General features: G+C 36.0%; 1 protein-coding gene across 1 annotated transcript; it reads left to right on the top strand.

Annotated features, from left to right (window-relative positions):
- The first annotated feature begins 17897 nt into the window (after positions 1-17897).
- LOC110454396 (GTPase IMAP family member 7-like) lies at positions 17898-22153 on the top strand. The gene is made up of 3 exons (XM_021503874.1): positions 17898-17988; positions 19717-19750; positions 20198-22153. The coding sequence occupies exons 2-3, from the start codon at positions 19738-19740 to the stop codon at positions 21334-21336; spliced, it is 1152 nt and encodes a 383-aa protein (XP_021359549.1). The 5' UTR covers positions 17898-17988; positions 19717-19737; the 3' UTR covers positions 21337-22153.
- The last annotated feature ends 3678 nt before the right edge of the window (positions 22154-25831 follow it).

The following is a 25831-nucleotide window of genomic DNA, read 5'->3' as shown; positions in this document are numbered from 1 at the left end:
TGGTAAGGTAAAGAGCAAGTTGCCAATCTCTGTAATATATACGTCTCTGCTTAAACCAAGTTATTAAATGGCCGATGTCCGACTCATTTCGATTTATAACAGCATAAAACCATCGCACAATCATATTAACTACTTCTGAACAGAAACACAAACATTTTAATAATAATCACATTCCAACCACGTGCAGAATTTATGAGAATATGTCTCGTGACTTAAGAAGGCTTTTTATCATTATGACGTCAGCCGCATTTGTCCCTGTTTTCGTATTGGCAGTCACATTTAAAAAAATATACTAGCGGAAAAAAGAAACTGTGCATGCGGAGAATTGTTATAGAACATGTACTACCAACTGTACATACATAATTCACACACATGACCGAGTATGACACATACACACTATCCGTGTGTCATTGACAGTTTTTCCCGTGCAGTTTGATCTCTATAGGCGTTGACCAGTTTGCACGTTTTTCTCGTCCAGCCACCCCATTCACCAATGAAAGTTTAGTTTACAACTGTTGGGTCACTCTGTTAAGACCAGTAGACAGTAAAAATAGCATTATAACGTTTTAATTTGTGATTAATGCTATGCCGAAGCTCAATGAAAATGACCGCCTCCGGGTTATTGGTATGCTTCAAGCTGGTATAGGCCAAGCCGTTGTCTCTACACGTTTTCATGTCCACCGAAACACAATTGTGTAGACGACATCAACAGTTTGGCCACGTCGGCGATCGACCTCGTGCGGGACGTCCACGTGTGACGTCACGTCAACAGGACAACCATATTCGGCTTGTCAATTTGAGAAATCGCTTCCAAACGGCAGGTTTGACTGCACAGACAATCCCTGGGTTGCTACCAATAAGCCTGAGAACTGTACGTAACCGATTGCGTGAACGAGCTATCCGTCTGCGACGTCCTGCAATCCGCCAAGTTCTTCTGCCACATCATCTTGTAGCACGTATGGACTGGTACAGAAGTCATCTGCGATTTACTCGACCGGATTGGGCAGGCATTTTGTTTACGGACGAGTCGCGAGTCCACCTGGATAGTAGTTACGGCCGTTCCAGAGTGTATCGTCGCGTTGGAGAACGTTTCCGTTACGCGTGTGAGGTAAAAGGACGTTCTTTCGGCGGACGCAGCGTTATGATTTGCGGCGGCAGCAACGTCACATTACGCTACAGCAGGACAACGCCAGGCCACACACAGCTCGTGTCGCTATGGACTTTCTGGCCCAGCAGAACGTTGACGTGTTGCCCTGGCCTGATGTTTCCCCCGATCTGTCATCCATTGAACATGCAACTGTTAATAAATAACAAATAAAAAGTCCCTGAAAACCTTGTTGTTCTACGTTATACACATGCAGTTTCTTTTTCCCGCTAGTATACTATGCCGCTTTGACCACCGATACACTTGTACTATAACATATTTTTTGTGATCAAAAGAAACTGACAACTCATTATAAACAAATTGACGATGTTTCATTCCCAATTTTTTTATATTAGACATTTACCTTTGTCATGAAAAGAAGTCGTACAACAACGATCGAGGTATTGTTATGTGATGCATAGTTGTTCAAAATGTAAACATGAAAAAGACACATTTTCTATTAATATATATATTTTCTCGTCAACGAGGTTGAAATATGTATATCTAATTTTTTTCTTCAGCTTAAAGTACATTCGTAGTGTGCAAGACTTAGCAAAATCTGCTAAATCTCCTAAATCTGCCTATCAGTATTTCCTTTGACATTGCCAAATGTAATACAATTTTGAGACAATTTCTGTATAACTTAAATGCTTGTGTTATGATAGATGCCCTGAGGTATATTTGGGTGAAGGGCTTTTAAGTTTATCTATAGAGATGACAGTGACTCAGTTTTAAAAGAATCAATGTGTTAAAATCTATTATAACGCTTGAAAAAAATGATCACGATCTTCTGGTTGCGAAGAGGACAACGCCAGGTGTTGTGTTTGAGCTCCGCCAATCTTCCCTTGTTTTGCTATTTTCATTTCCCATCATGAATTATTTTTTAGTCTAAAGTGTAACATATACACAAATATTTTTGATACATATTTTGTTAGTATCCGACTTGTTGTGGTCGATTATGACCACAAACCAGTTGAAGTGATCTGATGCCAACATCTGCCATCTTTGAATGTTCGATGATGGTTGATTCAGGTGTCTTTCCCACTTGTTAACCTATTAACGATCACCTATTACGGATTCTTCCATTAACCTTTCCATCTTTATACATGTCTAGCACCTATTTGCCCAACAATACTGTCAATATAGGTTGTTCCATATAGGCGTCATTTATGAAAATTACGATGGCGGTTTCCACATAAGTTCGGTCTATTTCAGCCATTTCAAAAGTTAGCATAGTGGACAGTGGTCCATCGTTATGCGCACACTATTACCTTCCAGCCACCTTGTATGCATTACATGTTATGTTCAGTGTAGGCATTGTCTGACCGATTCATTTTAATGATTTAGGTATTAGGCCTGCCGCGCTAGGTCAGACCAAGCATTGGATCAGTGATAGTTGTGTTACCGAGTCAGCGGTGTAGCCTATTGTATAAGTAATAGGCAAGATCTAAAACAATACATATTAACCCTAAATCTAGAGCTATCTTCAGAAGTTCAGTCTTCAATACCATACCAACCCTGTATAGTTCAAGGGTCATTATATTTGTACTGATGGTAATAGAACTTGAGTCAGGTAAATTATTTATTTTAGACATGTAGATCCTTTATTTAGACTTGTAATCCTTTATTTAGCTTTGTATACTTATATATAAGTCTTTGTATATCCCACAGTTGTTCAGATTACTGGAACATACATTGAAAACCTGACCCAGCATTGAAGTCGTGCTAGTCAGGTAAATTCTTTAATAAGCTTTAGTATTTTTGGAAGAACCGACAATTTATATCAAGTGTCCACATGTCGGTTTCAATTAATGTCTGAATATAAGTTAAACAAAATTTCTAGAGAAAGATATATTCTCCCTCCTTAGTGTAAATGCCAGGACTAGGTATCCCATTTTAATAACAGCCAGCAAAGGCTATTCACTAAAAAAATAGCAGTGGAACAGATTTTCCTTGTGAACTGTGGGGACAAGCAGGAGCAAACACTAGTACATTGGTCAACACACTACAGCGGAAAATAATAAGTACTATGGAGAGACATAGATCCTTGCTCTTCTACTTCTGGAGTGGAACCTGTGATCTGACAATAACGGACAGAGTGACTTAGGCTATACATCTCCAATCCCGAGACCATGCTACATTTGAACAAATTCTACAGCAATATTGAATAGCTGTGAACTCGGTAAAGAATACCCCAAGGGCTGACATTAAATTCATTGATACCACCCACTACTCTATAGAAGTGTGTGGAATTTATTTAAGAATTCACCAAAACAATCGGACAAGGAAGATGATATTGAGCTTCGCCGCCAGGTTAACTTACTGAACACAGGTATAAATAACCTTAACAAGGAATTGAAGACTAGTGGCGTTCATCTGAACTCATTTCAGGTCAAAAGTCGTGGAGTAAATAATAAAAAAAACATTGTGTCGTTACGCGCATAATTCAAAATACTACGCGACGAAATACACCCGGACTAAGCCTTGCAAAAGCATGGACACTCATTCTCAAAAAGGACATAGCTGTCCTATCATAATTAAGTCATAATATAAGGGATAAGCATTAACCCCAGCATGGAACCCATATTAGGTGCCTGAAATATATCATGCTAGATTTGTTTGGAGTGAGGTATTGAGTGTAGTGTCAATCACAGAGTCGCACTGACATTAAAATATGACTAGTATCCTAACTCCAGAAAATCCCTCAACTTTGATTTGAAGCCAAGCCAGCTACTATCCAGAGATCGTAGTACGCGAAAACCTTGCCATGTTGAAGATGAAAGCCATACAGCCAAGATTTCCTGAACTTGTAACAATAGGTTACACCAGCATCAATCTTTTCAGGTGAGAGTTTGGGGTCAAATTCAGCATATTCTGGTTAATATCACCAAGTAGGAAGAAACTCATATTCAGATCAGATTTTTCTTTAAGAATTTCATCTAACTTATCCCAGTAGTTAACTAAGGGATTTGGAGCCCTATATAAGCATCCTACAAGCATTTGTTTATTTTTCAACTAAATTTCAACATCATCAGATTCCAGGTCTAATCTACGTTAAGCAATTGTGTTATTCTTATCGCCACATCGTGTATGCTGTCTGTCCTTGCGAAAGACTGGAAAAAGTTTCAGTATGGATGTCATCATCAGCAACTGAAGGATTGAGATGAGTCTCACTAATACAGGGAATGTCACAGTCACCATGTTCAGTGTCAATTAGATGAGTTTTATTTAATAATGAACAAATATTTATGTGACCAATTTTTATGTTGTCAGATAGGTACTGGTCACTACTTATATCTGGGCCTGGGTTTAGATGTACACCCATACACAACAGTAACAGTATTTTCTTAACCAAGCACTGACAATTAATATTTAGAAATGATGTGTTCAGAGATAGAAAGAGATTAGAGTATAACTGTGCATCACTGATGAACCCCACCCTGGGCTGGACATGGCTTTTATGTTTATTATCAGCCATTATCGAAAAAGAAGGTACGGATAATCAGTAGAGCTATGGCCAGTGAGTGGGTCCCACGAGTGATTGCAAATACAATAAATAAGGTAGATATATAGAATTAAGAATAACACATTATGTATCCCAGCATGCTAATAGTAATGACGTTACTAGCAACGAAAAAATGGTGTTGTTTGAGATTAATGTGCTTGCAGACTCAAGGTGTTACCGTCCGCATAGCCGAGCTAAATTAAGAAATGAAAAATAACTACAAAAATGATAACACAAAAACACAAACAAAATTTTACAGACATAAATTTACCAAACGGCAGCCATGTGGTCTATATGAAAACATGTTGTTTAGGATAAATAGGCATTTTGCATATATCTATAGGCATTCGTTACATCAAACTTTTAGGTGACCATGAAAAAACCCCGAATGCCTACCATTAGCTGCGAACAGACCAGTGCGAACAGTATTGAATAGAAAATTGGTAGCACATGCGTGTAATCCAGGAATAACAGCCAGTTACTAATAAATGTGAGGAAGAGCACGGATTTTCACGTAATTTCATACAAATAGTCATATACAAGGTTATAAGCCTGTTCATTAGTGTGGATAAAATATACCGGAATGGATTATTAATTTTGAAATGGTGACTAGTGTTTGAGATACTAAGGTATGTAGATGTATGTTGTATAGAAGATATTTAATCATTTAAATACTATATAAACAATTTCGTTTAGTAGTGTTGTATTCTCAGTTGCATAGACAAGCCATTGATAAGAAAACAATGCACAACCCTATTGATTCAGCTATTTACATGTACAGGGAGAGCGTGAGGGCAGATAAAGAGGGGTGGGTCTGGGATGGGATGAGGCAACGAAGGATCGGAGGAGTTCAGCTTGGTAGCTATTTACCAAATATATACAAGCATTTAGGTGTACACACATCATAGGCATGTCACACTATAATACATGTATCAGTTGACACACACATAAAAAACTACACCTAAATTATGGCTGTGTGTACACGTGGCTAATGGAGATAAAAAAAATATATAGTAATGGTAGGGATAAACAAACATACTATATAAATAACAATATGTGAGGACATTATATTACGTATAAATACAGAGATTTATTGTAGACAGATTATATATATATAAATATATAGAGGTATTTAAACAGGAATTGTTTGATATTATGTTATTTTGTTTACACATCGGCACCATAGCCATGTCATCGTATATGTATTAGCTGACAAGCGATTACAGCTACACCTAAATTATGGCTGTGTCTACACATGGCTAGTGGAGATAAAAATAAATAAAGTGATGGTAGGAATAAACAAGCATGCTATAGATATAACAATATGAGGGAGGACATTAAGTGACGTAAAACACAGAGATTTCTTGTAGAAAGAGTATATAGATATTTGAGCTATATATATATATATATAAAGGTATTTAAACATGAATTGTTTGATGTTAAACATATATACAAGCATTTAGGTGTGCATACATAGAGGATATTCATTGGTGTCTTCAGTAATAACAAATATATTTCACGAGTGTGGCTAATATTTTGATATTTTTCACGAGTGCGCAGCACGAGTGAAAAATATCAAAATATTAGCGACACGAGTGGAATTTATTTGTTATTACTGAATATATTTGAAATATATATTGACCATAACAACTACTTATTTTACCGTCGCTTCATGTGAATCTGTGACAAAATATCGTTGCCTTTGATACATCAAATAGAAGATACCGTTATGATTGGTCAATACTAAAAGTGATATTTTCACACTGTGAAAATATCACTTTTAATATTTGTCACAGTGTGAAAGATATCAGTTTTATCAAGTTGATAGAATCCGATATTTCACTGGCAAAAAATGTAATAAATTTCCTTACTTTTTACACATCAACACCATAGTCATGTATTAGCTGCATGCAAGTACACACTTACACCTAAGTTATGGCGGTGGGTACATGTGGGATAATGGAGATAAAAAATGTATTGTTGGTAGGAATAAACAAATAAACTAACAATATGTGGGAGGACATTACGTTGCGTAAAAAAAGAGATTTCTTGTAGAAAGATTATTTAGATATATAGAGAGGTAGTTAAACATGAGTTGTTAAATATTATGCACATATACAAGCATTTAGGTGTACATTCATTTCCTTATTTTGTTTACACATCAGCACAATAGTCATGTCACACTATGAAATCATCGTATATGTATTGGCTGATATATAACTACTGTAAGTTATGTATGTGTGTACACGTGGCTAATGGACATCAAAATAGTATAGTGTTTACAGGAATAAACACGCTATAGATATACCAAAATGTGGGAGGACATTATGTTACGTAAAAACACAGATTTTTGCAGAAAGACAATATAGATATATGAGCTCTATATATAGATATTTAAACATGAATTGATTGATAATATAAAACATATATATGGAATGAAAGTCTATAAGTCAGCGTTTCGATAAAGATGATTGGTTGTTCACGGAGAGGCACGTACCGGATTTGCTAGAGGTGGAGGAGGATGGTATTTTCCCTTCGGTTGTTTTAGACAATGGTACACTAGAGTCACTCAGTATCCGTACGATGACCACGTAAGGGCCGATCGCGATTATAAACAATAGGAGGGGGATCTGGGTATGTTGACAGTTCATCCAACATGGTTACCTGAGTTTTTCTCCCTTGCTGGTTGCGGATAACAATCCTTTTATCATTAGTCCATGCGCCAGAGATCAGTCCCTGTCTTTTAGGTACCTGGCCTTAGCATAAACAGCAGTCCTCTGTTTGGTCNGACTATTCCTTTTTGAGTACTGCTCAAGATTATCAACCTTATTCTCCAAGGTCTTAACACGCTGTTGCAGAGGGATAATACCAATACATGATACTAGTGTGTCCTTTATCAGCTAGTTACTTAATAGCTGGGAAACTACTTCCTGGATCATCGAGGGATACAAAGATATATTGTGCAATGGATCCAGGAGATCAGGGGCAACTTCTTCAAGAAGATTTACACCGTTTAAGCAACTGGACGACAACATGGATGATGGAGCTAAACTCTGATAAGTGTAAGCACCTAACATTACATCAAGGAGCTGTAAAATGTGATACTTTATACAGCATCATCAAACCGGGGTAAGAACACAAACTACAATCTGTTAATAGTGAAAGGGATCTATGTGTGACTATAGACGTTAATCTAAAGTTTAGTGAACATGTAAACCTGTCATTAGCCAAAGTAAACAGAAATGTAGGAATGATTTTTAGGACCTTTATCTGTGTAAACAAGGAAATGTTCATAACCCTATATAAGTAACTTGTAAGACCTCCTGAAAGACTTAACGCTCTTGGGCTACCCACAATGTAGTACACGAGACTCAGGTCAGACATGGTGCAAACTTTTAAATTCATAACTAGGATCGATAACATCAAAGATGATATTCTTAAAGTCATTGTAACAAGAACAACCAGAGGTCACAACCGGAAAATAGAAAAACTAAGGTGTAGAAGTAATCTGCGTGGCCACTCGTTCAAATCAAGAATTGTAAACAACTGGAATTGTCTATCTGATCAAGTGGTAAATGCGCCATCTCTGTTTTCTTTTAAGACCAGGTTAAACAAACACTGGAAAAATCACTCCAACAAGTTTGAAACAAGCTTCTACTAACTAGCTGGGGTAATACATACAGGCTTCCCTTATGTCCAACTTAAATTCAGTATTTTTTAAACCATGAAACCTTTTTATATCTATACTTCCAAGTACAGCTTATTGACAGGTCTGTAACAAATTAACCACAATGTGTATTCATACTAAATAGTAAAATAAACCCCTATTTTTTAAGACTTGTGATCTATATAGGCCTGTCATTCCTTTTTTTTATAAAAATAAAGTCTTCTTCAATGCCTCCAAATGTAACCGGAAGTGAGGTGAATAGTATTAAGAAGCACCTCAAGAAGCGACAAGACGCTTACAACGGTGTCACCTGCAATGAACCAATGATATTTGACCTTAAGGAAAGGACTTTCAAGTTTGTTTATGCCTTGACCAACTATCAAGGTCATCATGGTCACATTACTTGAAATATGAGGCAACTTTATTTAATAAATTAAGGAGCTAAGGATTATGGCGCTTCGCTTGCAGCATGCAGGAATAAAATGCTATCATTTTAAATTACTTTGCAAAGAGAAATCAATAAATTATACCAGATGTTTGGGCTCCTTGAGGCAGAAGGAGTGTACCGGTTTTAGAATGTTATGGATTAACCCTCGATAAATTTGACCTGTAGTTGCTGTCTATGCTGGTTTTGCCTATGAGAGGAGTGAAATACAAAATATGAAGCATCTCTGCACAAGGTAGCCATATTTATTTGTTATATGGCACAGTACATATATTCGTAAAAAAGCCAATGTATTTCTCACGACCAGTATACAAATACAGAACGTCAGTGATTGAGTGTTTACAAAAATCTCCAAATGAAACTCCTTGAAGGTATTCTCGGAACGAGAAAGAGAAAATATTTAACAGTTAATTATGATGGGAGTTTTTCTCATCCGAATACTAATTCCCGGGAAGAGGACTCTGTGTCATATAAGTTAAGTGCAGCTTCCTGCAGCAGAGATCTGGGCCAGATAGAGGATAAGGCATGTTGTAAACTTTCAGCCATATATTTGATGTTACGCTGCGGACAATTTATGAAACCGGAAAAACGCAATATATAACTAATTCAACAACTCAAGGACAAAGTAGATTGTTCAGCTTTTGCATCGTGTAATCGGCACGACGAAGTATTACATCAACTGTAATCGGCACGACGAAGTATTACATCAACTGTCAGTATACAGCTGTATATGAACGGAAACACGGATTAACATTTCTTTAAATCAAGCATAACATGTCTGGCATATACATTACATAATATATCTCTTAGATTGATTGACATAAAGCATCTTAATATATAGATATTTCAGATAATAAACTGATGTTTCTTATATTAAACATTTTAAATAGCATTTTATAAAAGAAATTTGCTTTCAAGATATTAAAAAACGAGAAAGGAAATGTTGCATGACGACCCATAACCTATATCTAAGTATAGATTAAATGTAATTAATTGGCATAGAATACTCTCCAAAAGAATTATATTCCCCATATTGAACAAATTATGACTGCAGCGCCACAACATTGATCTTTAAAATGTTCAGGACCCAACGTACATCGGTTCCCTTACGTTTTATTTCTGAATATCAAAAAAAATGAAATTGGAATGACCACTGACACACGAACAGAAATGGTGTTGCACAATAACTTACGATCCAATTTAGTCCACAGTTTAGAATGGGACATTCCTGGAAGAAGGGGATGCTGTACTGTCATTGACGAACAATGAAACGTTGTTTAGTAAACCCTTACATGTAAAATTGGTCAAGACAAATTATCAAGGTCACAGTATTGTCGCAGAATTGTTGTCGTCATACGCATTTAGGGTTTGCCGGAAAAAACTGTAGTCCCGGAGTAAAAGTAAATGGTTTCACTGACTTTTTAATTCCTAGGGCAGATAAATAGAAAGATTGGAAATTCTCGCCTATGTAATTATTTACTGTGTTATGTGTATGCATTGCCAATGGTTCGCTTATCTTTTTTTTCATATATATTACCATAATCTATATATACTTCTTACTTTCTCAGAAAAATATAAACGAAAACATATATTTACGTGTGGATATTGTTCAGCTAATTTCCAACACAAAAAATAAAAAATAAAAAAAAATATGCGAACTGAGCTGAGCTTCATTACCTGTCAATGTTTTTTCTTCTATCTGCGAGGCTTCTTCTTCATTTCTTCTGGTTCATTGGTATCGTCATGAATTAAAATGATACTGAAGTGATGATAGGATTACTTCCGGTTTGAAATGTATCTTTTTAACATTTATAAAGGTATGCAATACAGTTCCGTTCAAACATATTCCATGATGCGCATTACATGCATTTCAAACTTTATATTTAGGTTATATTACACTCATTTTTATTATTTCAATTTAAGAAAACTAGTTTTTTACGTAAAAAGACAATTCACCGTCCTAAAAACAACAATAATTACGCAGCCTTTTTCGAGAGGAACAAAAATGCGTTGTCAATGGTGACGAAATACACAGTTGAACAATAAACAAATATTTTCACTTGCCATATCTTTAATAATTCAATTTACATACCACCATGTTTAAAAGGCAATTATTATCTTTAAACTTGACAGTAGATCTCAATTTGAAACAAAAATACTATGTTTAATATATTAGTTATGAAAAGTCAGAAATTTATTCCGTGTTCTCGAAGGTAGCTAACCGATACACAACGGTCGTGCAGCGGCTGAGCTCATCAAATGTCAACGATATGGGTTAAATGAAATTGAAAGTGTATTCGTGAAATGTGGAGTTTCCTAGGAAACCAGATGACAATTTAAAAGATACTGTTGACTGAATTATTGTGTCGACCGACTGTGACAACGGGACTAGCTCATAGTTTCAGTATTCGGCATGTGTCATTGTCGCTGAGTCGACTTGCCGACGAGCCGGGATGATTTCATCTGCAACAGACGCTAGTGTAGAAAACAGCGATATTCTGTTGAAAAGAACCAGTTTCGGATCTTTAAGTAGACACACACTTCGTTGGCCCAACATAAATATGATGTGCCTTGATTCAAAACCACAGTCATTCCATATTCTCGGGACACGTCCGTGACGTCGCTGTCAAAAATATTGGCTGGAATTAGCACATTTCGTATTTAAGACGCTGATTATGCTTGAATTGCTTAGAGCAGTGTCATTTCAAACTTTTTTTTTTGAAAAAATAAATTGACCTGATTTCCGTGCATTTTCGCATTGTTCGCAAAAAGAAGCTTCGAGAATTCCAAAAGAACTGGAATGCTTGGCGTACTTTCTCTCCTTTCCGCCAGACTTTTCTTCGAATATACAAAATGTACTAGATTGCTTGTCGTTGTTTTTTTCTACTCACCGCCATGCATTGCTCTGAACATACAAAAAATACTCTATTGATTGCCGTAGTTATTCTAATCTCCGCCAGTCTCTGCTTCGAAAATTCAAAATGATTTGGATTGCTTTCTTAAGGATTTTATAAATTTCCGGCATGTTCTGCTCCAAAAAATGCAACATATTAGTGTCAAAGATCGCAGCCTAGAGAAGAGAAACGGTACTGTTGCAAGTAATCTTGTTAAAAAACCAAAACTTTCAAAGAGCGCAGTCGAGGTGAAAAATTGTTGTAACGCAGATAATCGAGATGTAAATGTTAAATTTTTAAAGACGACACCCTAGCGGTGAATTATAGAACTAAAGAAGTAGTAAACATGATGTCAAACCAAAACTCCCCACAGTGATGTCACCATGAAATAAACTTGTTTTGACAATAAGCTGAATGATCTTAGTACGGACACTGGATCGCACGTGTTTGTCGTTAAATAGCTATATGTATATTTATTAATAATCATAATAGGCATTTCAGCAAACTAAGAAAGAGAACCATTTGAAATACGGAAATATGATTTAGAAACAAACGGATAAAGTGAGCATGCTATCAGCAGCTCCTAAATTGTAAAAAAAACAAAACAAAAAAACAGCAGACAGTCAGTCCATTATGGCGTGTATCCTATGAGGTATCTTTTCTTCTTACCAAAATGGCGTGTATCCTATGAGGTATCTTTTCTTCTTACCAAAATATAGACTTTAATAATCAAACACACACAAAAAACATATGTATATGGGAATTTCATGAAAACGTTTAGACTCGATATATTCGTCATCGTCCAAACAATCAACAGGACCATCATGCTGCTAAAGATGATAATCTGATTATTATTAATCGTAGCCCGATACAAGTCGTGTAATTAGTACTACCAAGTGCTTGTAAAATTCCTCTCCAACGATACGACTGAAGAGGGTAACTGTCCTGTTCCTCTGATGAAAAATGACCTACTTGATAAACAAGAATAAAGGCGTGTGGTCCGGAAGTGATAACTCCTATTTGTTTAATGGTTTCCTTTGTGAAAACTTCGTTGGATAGTGTCGTGTCCAACAGTCCCGGTGAGTCCACTACTACCAACTTCTTGACAAGGCGCTCAGCTGTTTGGAAATCACATCTCTTTGTTAATGAAGACCCACACAGTTTAGACGTAACAGCTTTCTTACCCAGAATGTTCCCAGTTGCACTTTTTCCCGTCCCTGTTCGTCGTATCAAAGCTATCCGGTCCTCGTGTTCTGACCCATAGTAAGTACCATGATCTACAACAATAAATATATGATACGGAACATACTCGTGTTGAAAGATAGTACAGATGAATCGAGGTAAACATTATAGTAATTAAGCGTTAGCCACAAGTTGATTGATTGTGAAAAAGATAATTTATTAGAACTAATATCCAAAACTAGCACTTTGTCCCTTGAAAGGTATACTATTTAAGTCTTATCAGTTTTATCGATTGATTGTTAAATCTGTTGATGCTCTATTTGTCATTTACGTTAAGCTTTTACTTATCAATATATTTGCATTATTTGATTTTAATACGCATATTCATAATCAGTTACAACATTGAAGATCTTTCTATGTGTCTCTCTCTGTCTTTCTCTCTCTGTCTTTCTCTGTCTCTGTCTTTCTCTGTCTCTGTCTTTCTCTGTCTGTCTGTCTGTCTGTCTGTCTGTCTGTCTGTCTGTCTGTCTGTCTGTCTGTCTGTCAGTCCGTCCGTCCGTCCGTCCGCCCGTCCGTCCGTCCGTCCCTCCGTCCGTCTGTCCGTCCCTCCGTCCCTCCTTCCTCCCTCACTCTGTCTCTCTGTCTCTGTCTGCCTCTCTCTGTCGCTCTCTTTCTGTCTCCCTGTCTCTCTAACTGTCTCTTTCTCTGTCCCTGTCTCTCTTTGTATTTGTCTTTGTCTCTTTGTCTCTCTGTCTTTCTCTCTCTACAAAAACCTTCTGTTTATAATATCAAGTGATACATACAAGTAACAACCCTACTTGCCATTTTTTTTTTCTTTCGTATCAAAAGAAATTGTATACCTAAACGAAATTAAAAGATAAGGCATACAATTGACAGATTACTTCGAAAATTATGATAAAAAACAGGCAAATATTGTGAAAGTTATTGTGCATTTATTTCCATTTGTCGATGACGAGGACATGCTATATTGTCCTTTGTTTGTGATTTGTTAACTATATAGGTAGTATCATACAGATTAATAGCACTTATCAGTGTCCAGTGGATTGTGTGTTCGATCGATTTTCTCATCGCCCACACTTAAATAAAACATTTGGAATTCTCCATATAATCCCAGAGGTCGCCCCCCCTCAAAGCAGAGAGTAATTCAATTAATACAATACATATATAACAACATCACTATGAGTGAATAGATCGGGGAAGGGGCAAATAAGTCGCCCTTTACAACATGCAGTTAAGTACAGCAAGTCTAATCCCTTTTTGGACATGCACAGGGTTAAAACGATCTATTCGATACTACAGTCTTGTAATTAACATGTACAATCGAGGTCAAGAGGGGTCGCAATAATACTTCACAACTCTCATGATTGTGGTCGCACAAGCGTGCACAGGCGGACAAATACATCCCGCTTTAGAGTGCATATTGTCGACACTTAGTCTACGATGCAAACTGTCACAAGATCGTACATAATCACGGCTGACAACTGTTCACTTTTCGCAATATCAAAATATTGTAATTTGAGCGTCTATATGTAAATATTAATGAGTATTTCAAGCATAAGCAATTGTGGTTTGCCAACATACTACAATTAATATTCATGCTTTAACAACAAGGGAGAGTTATCTTGCATATGAAATGTACAAAAATCATAAATAAAATAATACCTTTCAAACCATAAAAAAGTAATAATCAAACAGCATTTGATAAATAATCATATCTATCTAAAACATGCATCTTTAGCCACAATAAGTTTAAGGCGCTTTATAGTACATAAATAAGCAATTTAGATATCAATGCATCAATTAATATGACATTTCGAAGAATCCATTGGAGCTCTCCTACTGGCTAGCGCCTTACTTATCAACACTTCACTTTAGATTTTAATGCTAAACGTTCGCCCCTGTAAGAAAGGCAACGAGTTCTGTCCCTAAGGGGGGACATACCAAAGTCCTTAAAACTGATAGCTGTTATCTCCTGCTGAGCGTTCAGCATTTAGGGTCAAGGCAACTGTTTCAGCTGCTGTTAGTTTAATGTAGCTGGGTGGAATGCTATGCTGGATGCCTTCGGCATGATATTTCAGTGAGATAGCACTTGAAAGTCGGCATCAGATCAGCGCCATTAGAAGCAGGCAAGTAGACCCATATACCCTGTCTCCGGCACATATACACATATATTAACGTTTTGTTGTAACGTTTGTGATCCATCTACAATATCGTACATTTTGTATGTAATCAAATCCAATGATGATAAACGACTACTAAAGATAATAAACCATTGGCATCTTCATTATCTTGTCATTATTCGATATGCTTAACTGCTTTACTCTGTGTTTCCCGCGGCAGCAACGGGAAATTCTAAAAAAAAAAGCCAGTTTTTTCAACTTATATAAATCACTCTTTTGTTGGCCCGCATTTTAGCGCGCAGGGGGTCATAATGTGGGAGGAAACCGGAGCACCCGGAGAAAACCTACTAAGTCGGGCAGGTGACCCATACCTATCACGTCCGATCGGGGAATCGAACCCCGGCCACCTTAGTGAAAGGCAAGTGCTCTATCCACTGCGCCACCCGACAACCATGATACATATATATATATCTGTGCTAAATCTGTGTCAACACCAAGGGAATGATTGTGTCAATACGGTGTTTACTACACCTCCGTAGCCTTGCTCGCTCAAAATCAATTGATACTGGCAAGTATTCCTGATCACACCGACATACACAAAATGCTCTTCATCGCATCCTGTAAATCTGGTAAAAAAATAACAAGATACTTGGAATACAATAAGTATTAACCCACAATCTATGTGCTCATTCTTTCTTGACAATTGTTATAATATTTTCGAACAATGTCTGGTTGTTTGTCGGAGATTTAACGTGCCAATGGAGACACTACCGACAGGAGAAACAAAATTAGATGCTGATTGCTAGTGTTGCAATGAAGGGACATTTGACACTGTTTACTGTATACTGTTAACTGGTTACTTTTAACTGTTAACTCTTTACTGTTAACTCTTTACTCCCTATCTTTTTAGCATAGTAATTGTGATCATTATTGTACTGACTACCGGCATCTTTATCATAATTATAATTGTTTAATATGCAAGCACTTATCATTCGTGGGTTTTCAAAGGTATTCCTAACAACCAACTGTAGTCTACCGTCGCACTGGGGTTTACGTCTACACTCAACTGTAGCCTGGTTTTTAGGGTTTAAATATACCGCCGCCCACAATACACATGCATACATATCATACTCATCGCACGTCCTTAAACGAGCTTAGCTGTTAATATGATGCATAAACCAACAAAAGCTATTCATTTTTATTAAATGAGATAGCAAATATATAATAGAAGTTGAATATCGAAATTCCTCAATACATGAAAAATACTGAGTTTAGTTTAGTTTATTTGGAACAAATAAAGACATTCATCCTGTAAGAATTTCTCTGAAGTGAAATGTGAGACTACCGGGAAAACCCACTTGAACACTGGAATGTCGTCTATAAAAGCAGACAATCTTAATACATTCCAGAGTGCATACAGACGACCCGGACATTGTGCTATGTTATTTTACTAACTGATATTTTACTAAGAGGAACCTGTGGAATATACGCTTTGATAAACATGTTTTATCCTCTCAGAAAATATAGTTTATCATTATTATTTGTTCTTGGATGGTTTCTGGAAAGAAAACACCGAAGAAAATAAAACGATTTCAAAGGGGTCCAGATAAGTCGAAACTTACAACATGCTGTGGAATACAACAGGTCTATTTTCGCCCCGGGCCTGCTCAGGTACCGTACCACACAACCCAATAAATGGAAAATGAAAAGACGAAAAGCCTTTTTTCAATCGCCATTTTATCGGAATATTACGATTTCAATGCCGAATCAGGCTCAAGTCTTTTCCAGTTCTGAATAAGAGATCATTAAAAATAACTCAAGTTCCATTATGCTTCCTTAGGTCAATGAGGGACTACGCATGCCGTATATATATCAATTAATCACCTTTTCTCGGGGATATTTCATGCCATATCAAGTCAAAATTCCATAAACGTGTTTGGCATGGAATCGATTAAAATGTAAGGTTGACTTATGATAGACGATGTGCCACGGAATTAGCAAATCTTGCCCGTTCAGCAAATGTTTATGGAGACCTGAAACCTATTCAGGCTATGGAATGTATAGATACACCTTTTTTATTTGATTTCAAACTTATATTAATCATAATTATTTAGTCTTGATGTGGGAGGAAACCGGAGTACCGGATAAAACCTACATGGTTGGGCAGGTGACCCGATACCTTTTTACGTTTGATTGGGAAATCAAACCCCAGCCGCCTTGGTGAAAGGTAAGTGTGCTGTCCACTGCGCCACCAGACCACCCACTGCTATATGGAACGTGAACTATAATACGTTTTAAAACTTTTTGCTAGAATATATAGCAGACCTGAATACCAGGAAGGATTCGTTATTCCTCCAGTTATAACGGATTTTCCAGATTTAATAACAAAATGTAACCAAGGTAGACACAGCATGTAAGAAAACGTGATTTCCTTTTGATATCTTCAAGTCATTGAACCTTACCAAGTCAGAACGAATCATTCATGGATCTGCAAAGGTATTCCTTGCAACCAACTGTAATCTACCTTTGCACTGGGGTCTACGTCTGCACTCAACTGTAGCCTGGTTTTTAGGGTTTAAATATACCGCCGTCCTCAGCACACATGCATACATATCATAAACAACGCACGTCCTTAAACGAGCTTAGCTGTTAATATGATGCATAAACCAACAAAATCTATTCATTTTTGTTCAATAAGATAGCAAATATATAAAAGAAGATAAATATCAAAATTCCTAAATGCATGAAAAATACTGAATTTAGTTGCCATATATTTTAAAAAGCGTTCGAGTGTTTACAAAAAATCATGAAAATCATCCTGTAAGAAATTTCTCTGAAGTGAAATGTGAGACTACCGGGAAAACCCACTTGATCACTGGGATGTCGTTTATAAAAAGCGGACAATCTGAATACATTCGAGAGTGCATACAGACGACCCGGTGTGACGTTGACCTGCAGCTGGTTACTCGGAGATATCCCAGCAGTTACAGAAAAGCTGTGTGCTGCCTTGGTAAGTTTTATTTACTTGTGTATATCAATTTGTTATATCCAAGTTACAAAAGTTTTCATGTCGATTTTGACAATGATATATATACATTTTTAAAGTGTATAACAATAATTTGTGACGAAGTATTTTTTCTTATTAGACTTCTTCCCAGATTAGAGATTTATTGATCAGCCATTAATATATATTAAGTATATGATAAATAACACTTAATTTAGCGCTATGTGACATATTTCAGATTGCTATAAATTACTGCTAAAATATAAATTTTTCTTACAGCATACAGAAAGAAGTGCATTGCTAAATTTAGTTTTGTCCCTCGCTTTTTAGTTCGCTTGGCGTGATAAGGTGTTGTTTAAGTTGAAGATTTGTTTTAGAAAATATAAAAGGTATCTTCTCTTCTCTTTTTTGATAGTTTTCATGTATTCTAGAATATAATTTAAGCTAGTTTTGAGAAAATCTTCTTTAACCGTTTGAACTCCGTAAATCCGATCACATGCAGATTGAACATCGGGCTATACACAATTGCAAGTTCTAATAAAATGGTGTATTTTTGAAGATTCATCGTTACATAATGTAACGTGAAGTTATGTTTTTCAGAATAAATATTTATTGTTTTGTTTGTTCATTGTACTGGTACTTTAATAAGGCTTTCCTGTTTTATGATAATTTAAAGACAGATTGTAGTCCCGCTGTATATATAGCAGTTTAATGTATACTACAATTTTTTACCAGATGTTAATGTTTGAAGGCAGTTAGCACTGATTCATGCAAAACAATACCGTTCTTGATAGTTCAAATAAATAATAAAAAAACAACAAAAAAATACCCTGTTTGCATTGTTTTAGCTTGACATTACAGATTAACCTTTTTCCTAACACACGATTTGTTAAAGGAATACAAATCAAAAGAACGTTTAACATATCCAACTGATATTGTTTCTCATAAGCATTTTCATAGACACTCTTTCCACTAGTGAGGGCCGAATAGAAATTAAGGCGTTTAAAATGAAAATATAGTATAGGTCGTAAAAAAATCCTAGTTTAGGCCCTGACTGGATACTTGGAATAAGATCAACATTTTGTTTTTGTGTAAAAGAATATACATGTATTCTCTCAGGAATCAATCAATATGACACGTTTTTCCAATTAGTTTTATTTTTTTCCTAAACCTGAAATACCTGAGTTATTTCTCCATTTAAACACGCATGGACATTTTCATATCTATCCTTGCCTTAAATGTTTAATAAAAATGAAAATCAACTGTTTTATTTAAGTTTTAAATAACATTGGTATATAATTCAGCACTTGTTTTTTTTTTTTATCTTTTTCTATGCCTATTATGCTATAGTGTCATTTTATCTGATATATAACATTGCTTAAGAAAAGTAGTTAAGGAACCAACATCAAATTGTTACAACTTTACAAAAATCAGATAATATTTTCCTCCAGTATTTCATAGGTTGTAAGTCTCTGCTAACTAAGTAGAAAATAAAGGTACATGCATATTGTATATACAATTTAAGCACAAAATCACAGACAGTTTTATTATTTTATTTCAATAATATAAATTAGTTGGTAGTCATGCATTAATTGGATAGATTTACAGAGGTATAAGAAAAGAAATAATATTGATTGTGCAGACTTTACAACATGTGAATACTCTAAGTTATCTGTCTATTTTAAATAACATACTTGCCTAATATAATATCTAATTATCTCCCTTTGTTTGTAGACAACAAAGGACACGAAAAATATGGCTGTGAGTGGTATGTATTTTATTTAAAAGGTTAACAGAATTCGAATTGAGAGAGAGAGAGAGAGAGAGAGAGAGAGAGAGAGAGAGAGAGAGAGAGAGAGAGAGATACATGTATAGAGAGAGACATACAGGAAGAAAAGGACAGGAAGAAAAGGACAGGAACAGAGAGAGGTCCTCAATGTTATAACTGATAATCTATATGGATAAAAGTCAAATCGAGTCATCAAGGAAATATCATAATTTAATGAATTGTGATAAGACATAGTATTTTAATATTCTGTCATTGAAACTTCAATTACATTTTCTGATGCATTTACAATATTCTGTCGTAGTAATTTTAGTTGTCTCACAATACAGGCAATAATACTTGGAGCTGATATAACTGTACAAGTTTAACCTATTTGTCACTGTTCCCACGTTCCACACACTTATGTTTCTTGTATTTGTTTTGCTATAGATCGAAATACTTCATACGGAGTAGAACACGAGTACCGGATAGCTTTGATAGGACGAACAGGGAATGGTAAAAGTGCAACCGCAAACAGCATTCTTGGTAAGAAAGCCTTTAAGTCTAAACTGTCCGGGTCGTCAGTGACAAAGAGATGTGAATTCCATACAGCAGAGCGCTTTGGCAAGACGTTGGTAGTAGTGGACACTCCGGGACTGTTTGACACGTCATTATCCAACGACGTTGTCGCAAAAGAAATCATTAAATGCATAGCAATTCTCACTCCCGGACCACACGCCTTTATTCTTGTTGTACAAGTTGGGCGCATCACACCAGAAGAGCAGGACACAATCACCCACTTCAGCCAAATCTTTGGTGAAGAATTCTTCAGGTACCTGATTGTACTATTTACACGAAGAGATGATTTAGAAAACGACGGTGTGACTATTCAAGAGTATGTCAACGAGGTTCCAGAGGAACTGAAAATTATTCTACGGAGATGTGGTCACAAATATTTAGCGTTTGATAACTCTCCTAGAGGTAAGAAAACTGACTTTGACGTACGCGAACTGATGAGTATGGTACAAACTATCATTAATGAAACAGGAAAATCTTACTTCTCGAATGATGTTTTTGAGAGATCAGAACTAGAATTTCAGCGAAGAGCAAAGGAGATCAAACTTCAGGGAGAAGAGAAGATAGCGCTGCAACAGAAGAAGATAGAGAAAGAAATGGAAGCCCAAAAAAAAACAATTGAAGCACAGAAAAGAGAAATAGAAGCCACAAGACTGGAAATTCATACACAGGATCTGAAAAATCTAACGGTGGAAACAAACAATTATGAAACATCCATGGAACTTGAAGAAACCCTTCGAAAAAAAGAGATTATGGAAAAGGAAATGGAAGCAAAAAGAAAAGAAATAGAAGAAAGGGAAATTGAAATTGCCAAATTCGAACGTAAGAAAAAACTCGAATTAGAGGAAATGGAACGAAAACACCGAGAGGACACTGAAAACATGCGTAACAACGTCCGAAAAGAATACGAACGTGAAGATAAGAATGTCTTCGGCAAATTATTAGATGTTGCAGGGTCAGCGGTGTTATCTGTTGGAAAGTCAGTAGTTGGATGGTTTTCCAGTTTGTTTTAAATTTACCATGCTTTCATTGGACCTTTTGTGAATGCTAAATGTTAAAAACACAACATTAAAATGACGCTCTGTTGCAGCGACAAACCAGAATTTCTTCGCTTTTTCGCGATCCAAATGGGAAAAACATATATTTTACATACGGTGTTTTATCGCAGAGACGAAGCGGAGAGCACAGTGTTATTTTCCAAAAAGATAATATAAAACAGCGCTGTTTCGTTGACGTATATTAGTGACAAATGTTAAAGTGCAAAAAGTCATCGAAATTGCATTAATCAACATGATTGCATACCTTCAACATGCAAACAAAATTTTGAGACGTGTGAAGTGGAATCTGCTTTGGATAAATGCAATTAATCCAAGACTAACAAATTAACAAAAATTAAGTTTCCTGGACTACTGGTTATTTTTCGACAGTTTGTGATAATTTGGAATATAATAGATGCAGTATTATAAAACCGCTGAACCCCAAATTACACTAAGGATATACGAAGTATGTAGCTTTAGCTGACCGTTTGTGGAGCAGCAGTATAAGTAGGATCTAAAACCTTTTCTCAAGCTTGTCTTCTTTGACAATGACGATTGTATTGCATATACGCTGGTTTTTTAAACCCCACATATTTGAGGGTGCTTCATTTGGATTTTTTTAATTTTCTCCCAGAAAAGGGGAGATCGTGTGAGCGATACTCCGAACAATAGACTCGACGTTTGGACCTATTCTAAATTCGGATAGAGTATTACGTACTCATTTTATTTCTTTTGTACTAATTTCAAGTTTGCTTAAGTGCTTACCATGCTTATTAAAATGGGTTATATACAGTTTGCGATTTCCTTGTTGTCTCTTATTGAAACGCTAATTCAGTGGCAGATGCATTAAAAGCATACCTGCTTAAATCACTCAGGTGTGACAAAACGTTGACGTCATTTTATCATTTTATTTGGTCACATCATAGAAAGTCATAATGTACACTGAATTACTTACTACTATATCATTTCTCGTCGAAAAGCTGCACTCCTTTATACTACGTTTTGTATTTTTTAAGCGAAGGCTGGCAGAGAAAAGATATTCTACGGCAAGGAACTCAGTCCAATTTGTATTTTCATAGTGACGCCTTGCGGAGAGTAGACAAGAAACCAAACGAGCCCGTATACCTCACTTTGTGTATCATCGTATACCAGTTACCATAAAAGAGGTCCCAAAATCAAATATGTTTAAACTGATTAAATGACACTTCAGGTGAAACACTATCAAGTACATTGTTCTTGGTTCTGTAGAGAAACGTAATACAATATTTTAATACATTGACCTCTGTGACCACGAGAGCTATGTCAAGTAATTGATTTCAGCAAAATGGTAGCCCTTTATCAAGGCATGCTAATAGTCAAATTACGAACATCTTAGGTTCCTGATAATTAAATAAGAAGATGTTTGAACATTCTGTAGAATTTGGCTCGTTTGACCTTAGAATTGGTCCCATATGAGTCGTTTACAAATTGAGATTGACTTGGTTATTGAGAAGAATGTTCTAGACGAATGTAACACATAAGACACATGAGACATCTGTATCTCCATCAAGCATGTTTCTGGCAAAATTTCATCATTGAGTCATTGAGAAGAAGTTGTTTAAAGGGAAAGGTTGACTCCGGATGGGCGATTGATGGCGCGCCACGCTTAAAACAATCAAAATTTCAGATCTCCCAAAAGTTAAAATATCAATATGAATTACTCTATGCTGATCTAAGACTCCATTACGGCCTATCATTAGCTGAGACAAAAGACCAGACGTATCAATATGACTATATCCCACTCTATTCGTTAGGAATCAAGACAAGAAAAATATCGTGACTCTTGGCCTATTGGATCCTCTGGAGAAATCGTTTAAATCTTTGTCAAATTTAACACCTATGACCTTAAAAGACAACATAAGTCTTAATTCTTATTAACTTCAGAGTAGGTGAAGATCATATTTACTCTGAAACATTGTCAGGCTCCTTCCCACGAAGATGCAAAATTGTAAGTCAAATATCATGACACTATATCCTTCGGTTCTTTGTTTTTTTCTTCAAAATATCAACATCTACTGTATCAGGAAAAGTATAGGGAGATGGTATTCCCTAGTCTACATGAACATTCTTCTTAAAATAATGAATTAAATGCGGTATCTTTGATTATTCTGCTTACAATCTTGAAGTGTGTGACGTCATTCATATCTTATTTGCTGGCGTCAAAAAGGTTGTATAACATGAATTAATTAATAACATCACACTTATATAACATGTAACTTTTCACTGAATAATATCATCGGATCAAAGAGATAAAAAGGTTTAGATTCAATACTGACAATGAGACATTTCTCAGCAGTATAATGAGACGAAAGCATTCGGTTCCTCGCCCTTACTGTAAGATATTATTCAGTAGTATTATAAAGAGACTTCACAAAAAAAATCTTTGTTTCATGTTTCCAGTAAGACTTAAATAAGCATCGCTATGAGGCAACTCATAAAATGTGTTAAGATATATCACTTTTACTATGAGACATCATCGATAAGACGTTTTATAAGGAGTCTCCTAATTAAGGTTTATGTTTCAAACTCTAAAGTGAGACGTTTTTTAGAAATAATATGAAAACTCGATATTAAGGTTGCATCTCCTTAATCTAACAATGAGGCAATTTTCAGCAGTATTATGAGGAGTCTCCCGATTTAAGTTTTGATTCCTCATTCTAACAATGAGACATTATTAAGAAATTTTATAAGGAGTCTCCCGATCAAGGTTTGAATTCCTCAATCTTACAATGTCAATTAAACAATATTTAGTAGTATTATGAGGAGTCTCCCGATTGAGGTTTTGATTCCTTACTCTTACAATGAGACAATGTTCAGCAGTATAATGAGGAGGTTCCACATAGAAATGGTAGCGATTTACTACTCTTACAGGGGCATATTATTATGAAGTATTTTGTGAGACTTTCCTAAAAGAATGGTTTTGCTTTCTGACTCTTACCAAAAGACAAGGTCCAGTTGTATTATGAGGACACTCTCCATAAAAAGGTGTATACTCCTCACTCTTACAATGAGAAACCTTTGCAAGTAAAAAATTATCAAACCATCAAGTGATATATTCTTCAGTACTGTAGATGTTTAAGCGATGTAGACACATTTTATGTACGTCTATGTATAATTACCGTTGGACAAACTTGAATTGATCGACAAGATTATATAGTTCAATCATAGGGACATGTTAAACACACAAACACAGTAAGGTAAGTACGGGCGGATGGGTCGAGTGGTTAACACTCCGGACTTCCACGCAGGCGGCCAGGGTTTGTTCCCAAAAGTCGTCGTACGCATGGATACTCAGAGAAAGTGTATTTTCCCCTGCACTCACAACTCCAAAAACCCAGGTGGAGTTTAAATTAGTCTGGGGTGTATATTGCGATATCTGTGCTGTAGCTTTCAAGGGAGGTGGCACTATAAATGATGCCGTTGGAAGCGAGATCCCACACCAAACAGAACACATTAATTCTCCAACACGCACGCAGGCATACACACATAGGGAGATAATAGACAGTTGGCATAGGACTAGATGTTAGCGCCAGATAAGGCAGCTCCAGAGAATTCCTCAAAATTGTATTGATTAATATATATGCTTTTATTCTGTGAAAACTAATCTGATCTAGAACCATTTTGCCTCTGCAAACAACTTACAAATTAGTGCACCAACCAAAGCACAATCACAAAAAAACGCAAAACGAAATTATACTGTTGAGAAATTATTTGTTGCTGAGATAACGGAAGTTGGCACCGAGACAAATCCGTGAACGCCAGCCGGGCTGAATTCCTACATGCTACTATATGTAAACAAGTTTATACAGCTATTTTGTTTATCGTTATAACAGATTTTAAAAGAAATATCATCTTTTATTTAAATTAAACGCACATATTCGCACCGATTTGCACCTTTTTACAATTGCATAAATTTCTACGACTGATAATTTTGCAGAAAATACAAAAGACCGTATATAGATAAATTCGGGAAAACTGTACTACCCCTGTAGTAGAACAATTGTTGTTCCGATATCAAAATTGGGCACCAAGCCAGACCAATGGGTGTCGGCCGGGCAGGCACCCTCCATCATAAATTGGTCTGGTTTGCATCATAAATTGTGTTAGACCAATTTTAGAATATGCGAATGTAATAATCAAAATTATTATTAGAATCAGTCCAACTAGATGCTGCTAGAGTACTGACAGGGCTTCGTGGAGGTACATCACACCATAAAATGTACAAAAAATTGGGATGGTAAACCTTAGCTACTAGGAGGGAAAACATAAATTAATTTTAATGTATAAAATATTGCATAATACATCACTAAAATACCTTAATGATATAGTTGATACGTTTTTAAATGATTTAACAAATGTGAGGTATCAGCTAAGACTAAATAGAATTTTTAACCCCCGGTATTTAGAACTAAGAGCTACTTTAATAGTTTTT

Source organism: Mizuhopecten yessoensis, unplaced genomic scaffold (genome assembly GCF_002113885.1).
Source record: "Mizuhopecten yessoensis strain PY_sf001 unplaced genomic scaffold, ASM211388v2 scaffold7831, whole genome shotgun sequence".
In the NCBI taxonomy this organism is placed as follows: Eukaryota; Metazoa; Mollusca; class Bivalvia; order Pectinida; family Pectinidae; genus Mizuhopecten; species Mizuhopecten yessoensis.
This window is presented reverse-complemented; position numbering and strand designations above follow the sequence as displayed.